The sequence below is a fragment of the Pongo pygmaeus genome, chromosome 9, assembly GCF_028885625.2.
Source record: "Pongo pygmaeus isolate AG05252 chromosome 9, NHGRI_mPonPyg2-v2.0_pri, whole genome shotgun sequence".
Lineage (NCBI taxonomy): Eukaryota > Metazoa > Chordata > Mammalia > Primates > Hominidae > Pongo > Pongo pygmaeus.
This window is the reverse complement of record NC_072382.2, coordinates 126,312,772-126,317,493: the sequence shown is the minus strand read 5'-3', so window position 1 is coordinate 126,317,493 and position 4,722 is coordinate 126,312,772. Positions and strand designations below refer to the sequence as shown.

Sequence of the window (4,722 nt, the reverse complement as noted above, 5' to 3'; positions counted from 1 at the left end):
AGTTCAAGACCAGCCTGGCCAACACGGTGAAACCCCGTCTCTACTAAAAATACAAAAATTAGCTGGGCATGGTGGCAGATGCCTATAATCCCAGCTACTCGGGAGGCTAAAGCAGGAGAATCACTTGAACCTGGGAGGCGGAGGTTGCAGTGAGCCGAGATCATGCCACTGTACTCCAGCCTGGGCAACAGAGTGAGACTCTGTCACCAAAAAGAAAAAAAAAAAAAAGAAAAAAATTGGGCTGAGTAATATTTTCTATATAGAAGATAATAAGACCATGAATGACCCTAAAACTCAATGTTGAAAATTTAGCATTTAAGTTAAAATACAATTAAGGTAGGAAACATTTATTAAAGGGCTCAGGATAGAGGGATGGATCTCAAGTGAAAGAAAACCTGAACTTGAAGTTGGCTGGTTTCAAACAGAAGTGAAAAAAGAGGGAGGGAAGGAAGAGGAAAGAAGGAAAAAGGGCATTTACCCAGCCATGTGGAGAAGTGATTATTTTCCATCCACATCTGGCCAGCATTCAGAAGCTGTCCCTCTGAAGTTTACAACAATTACTACTAAATTGAAAAGGAACAATAACATTTGCATCAAAACAGTTTACTCCTCAGTGTTTTCTGCACGGCAGCCTTTACTTCCTTGTTCCTCAGGCTGTAGATTAGGGGATTCAACATGGGGATTACCGTGGTGTAGAACACAGAGACCACATTCTCTTGGGTCAAGGAACTGATTGTGGAGGGTTTTAAGTACATGAATGCAGTTGATCCATAGAACATTCCCACAGCTGCAAGGTGGGAGCTGCAGGTGCTGAAGGCTTTGGATCTACCCTCTGTGGTGCTGATGCCGAGGATGCTGGAGAGAATAAAGGTGTAAGAAACAAGAACTATTAAGCTCGTAACTATGATGTCGAATCCAGCCAAAAAGAAGACTGTCATCTCAACATCATAGGTGCTAGAGCAGGACAGCTTCATGAGAGGGAGGATGTCACAGAAGTAGTGACTGATGAGGTGCTCACAATAGGGCAGTTTTAACATGAGGCCAGTTTCTATTGTGGAGCCAATGAGTCCGATGGCGTAGACCACAGCCACCAGCAGCAGGCAGGTGTGATGAGACATAATGATGTTGTAAAGCAAAGGGTGGCAGATGGCAACATAGCGGTCGTAGGCTATCACTGTCAGCATGTAACACTCAGCAATGACAAAAACAAGGAAGAAGTAGAGCTGTGACATGCACCCTGCGTAGGAGATGATGTTTTTCTCTGACACAAAGTTCACCAGCATCTTAGGGGTAATGACGGAGGAGTAGCAGAGATCCACGAGTGACAGATTGCTGAGGAAGTAGTACATGGGGGTGTGAAGCTGAGAGTTCAGACAAATCAGAGTGATCACGCCCAGGTTCCCCACCATGGTGACCAAGTAGATCCCGAGGAAGAGGAGAAAGAGGGGGAGCTGGAGGTCTGCTCTCTTTGTTAATCCCTTGAGAATGAACTCTGTCACTGTAGAGTAATTTCCTGCAGCCATTCTCCTCTGGGTGGGAGGCCTGCAGGGATGCATGGGAGACAAGAACCCCTTTAAAATGCTAGTCTTGGAAGGTTTGGGGAAGCTAGTCTTGAGGCTTTGGTGCTAGTGAAACATCCTGGGCTCTGTGCTGATGCATCCTCCCTGCCCTCCTCCCCTTGTCCTGCTATTTGCTGGTCTTCTTGGCAGGAAGACCAGCCTGAGTGTTTCAGGGATCATGAAGATGGGAGGAAAGCAGGCCAAGGTCTGGATCTTTTATCATGCACACTTTTCTAAAGTATCCTGGGGCAGTGTTTCTCAAAGGGTAGTCCCCGGACCAGCAGCACTGACATTACCTGGAGTTTTTTAGAGATGCACATTCTCAGGCCTCAGCTCATACCTGATTAATCAGAAACTCTGGATATGGGGCCCAGCAATCTATGTATTAACAATCTTTCCGGTGATGGTGTTGTGTAGTGAAGTTGGAGAATCTCTACACTGTAGATAAGTAGTGTGTTTCATATTTTGTAGTTGGAGATGGATTTTGCTTTAGAAATAAACTTCCTTTGTCATGTATATAATTCCTAAATATTCACTGAATGTGAACATGTAAATACCTACCTGAAATTTATGCAGTGTCAGGGTGATAGGGTAGTTACAAGCTGTGCCATTGGCTGACACATCAATTTCTATGTCTGAAAGATGAAGAAACTAATATTGATTCCAAAGGTGGTTGTAAAAATAACACAGGATAATGCATATTTAGAAATCTTTTTTCAAATACTCAGTGCCTATAAAAAATGTGAATTGTCATTAATAGTCTGGAATTTGTTCTTAATTTCTTACTTGACCTGAGGTCCTAAGGCAGTGGTTCTCAGCATTGGCTATACATTATAATCACATGGGGCATTTACAAAGGATTGATACCTGGGTTCTACCCGTAGATGTTCTGACTTAATTGATCTGTGGTGCACCATGAGCACTGGCCCATTGAATGTTCCATAGTAAGTGCTAAATAGCTAATTATTATTATTATTATTTTCAGATCATAATATCAAACCATTGTCCTATTACATCCCTGATGACAAAGTATTCAAATTACAGGCATATCTCCAGGAAGCATGAATAATCATTGCTGGATACAATATGTATAGACAGTCTCATCTGTGGGATGTATTTCTTAAGCTATAAAACTTAAATTCCCCCTATTTTAATTGCTTCCTTATGTAATTACTAACTTTTGCATAATACTTTACAGCTTACACATTTCTTTCAAAGGTCAATCTCATTAACTTCTGAAGTTTTGGGAAATGGGGAGAAATGTGTTTAGGGAAGGATTTTTATTTTCATTTTTGTATTGAGAAAACTGAGGTGCCAGACACTAAGTGATTTGCCCAAGGTTTACTGATTACTGGTGACTTGGAACTCAAACTTGCCTCGGCTCTGTCCCGATCATGAGTTTCCCCTTTTGCCTCACATGTGTAGCCTTGTAAATCTGCACACTCATAGCTCTTAGCAATGTATGATTAAAACAGGTTTATGCTTGATATCTTAGTATATGCATAGCATAGGAAAAATGCTGTATTTTGTTTCATTGTCTAGGAAATTGAAGCTCTAAAAGTTAAATAAGTCACCCAAGGTAACCAAGCTAGTAAGAGGCAAAACTGGGCCTAAAACCCAGGACTTCTGACCACCAGTGTGTTTTGTCTCCACTAAACTAAATTGTTTTGTTTTAGCTTATCTTTGTGTAGCACTTTATTATTATTTAATAACATTAATTTATATAATTTTTGAAGATAGAGGAAAGATCTATTGCTAATTTTGGATGCATTTAAAAAAATTATAAAGGCAATATATAGGCATTGCAGTGAATTAGAAATGCAAATAAGCAAAAATTTAAAACAACCATTTTCCACCACTTGGAACCAAATGGTGGTAGTGAATATCCTTCTAGACTTTTCCTATGCATATATGTATTTACATGTATATAAATATATATATATTTTTACAAAAACATTTGTAATCTGCTTTTTAAACATAGCATTCACAAATGTATTGTCTCATTTGATTCCTATAACTGGCACTAACTGTATTCTTTTTTTCTTAGATGTAAGAGTCTTTAAAATCATTAGGATGTGGTGTGAAGACAAAATCTGAATTGCATTGTAAGCTTTTATATCAAATTATTGGTAATGAGGCATTTAACTTTACAATAACTAGTATGAGAGGTAGCTAAGATTTTTAAAATTCGAGTTAAGCGTTCCCAATCTGAAAATTCAAAGTCCAAAATCTGAAACTTGTTGAGCGCCAACATGAACCACAAGTGGAAAATTCCACACCTCCTCTCATGTGACTAGTCTCAGTGAAAATACAGTCAAAACTGTTTCATGCACAAAATTATTAAAAATATGGTATAAAATTACCTTCAGCCTATGTGTATAAGATGTATATGAAGCATACATAAATTTCATGTTTAGACTTGGATCTCATCCTCAAGATATCTCATTATGTATATACAAACATTCTAAAACTCGAAAAAATTCGAAATTCAAGACACTTCTAGTCCCAAGCATTGTGCATAAGGAGTTATTCCCATTTATTACAATGGAAATAGAAATGTATTATTTTCATTTATCACAAAGAAGAATTTTTTTCTAAATAACAACAGTAGATTTAAAAAGCTTTACATATCCTTTTTTACCCAATCTCTGCCTCTTAAAATGAAAGGAAACACCCAACTTGAATAACTGTAACTGTAAATCATGTGCTTTACAAAGCAGTGTGGAATGAACACCGTTCACTGAGTGCACGGCAGGTGGGAACACCATTGTGTAGGAGAATGCTGGACAGCACTGATTTAATGTTTCACTCTCATAGTCTTTCAATAACACGAAAGAGGCAAATATAAACCACATATTTCTTTTACTTTCCTGTTTTTCCTCTTTTTTAAAGACAGAGTCTCATTCTGTTGCTCAGGTTTGAATGCAGTGGTGCGATCATGGCTCACTGTAACCTTGAACTCCCGAGCTCAAGCAAGCATCTCACCTCAGCCTCATGAGTAGCTGGGACTACAGGTGTATGCTACCATGCTGGGCTACTTTTTAAAATTTTGGGTATAGATGGGCTCTCTCTGTGTTGCCCATGCTGGTCTCCAACTCCTGGCCTCAAGCAATTCTCCTCTCTTGGTCCTCTAAAGCTCTGAGACTACAGGTGTGAGCCACCA

General features: G+C 39.3%; 1 protein-coding gene across 1 annotated transcript; it reads right to left on the bottom strand.

The window, feature by feature from the left end:
• Positions 1-593: 593 nt before the first annotated feature.
• On the bottom strand, positions 594-1,565 carry LOC129009048 (olfactory receptor 8A1). Its single transcript, XM_054441725.1, has one exon. It carries the CDS (start codon positions 1,554-1,556, stop codon positions 594-596), a length of 963 nt encoding a protein of 320 aa, XP_054297700.1. The 5' UTR covers positions 1,557-1,565.
• Positions 1,566-4,722: the final 3,157 nt, after the last annotated feature.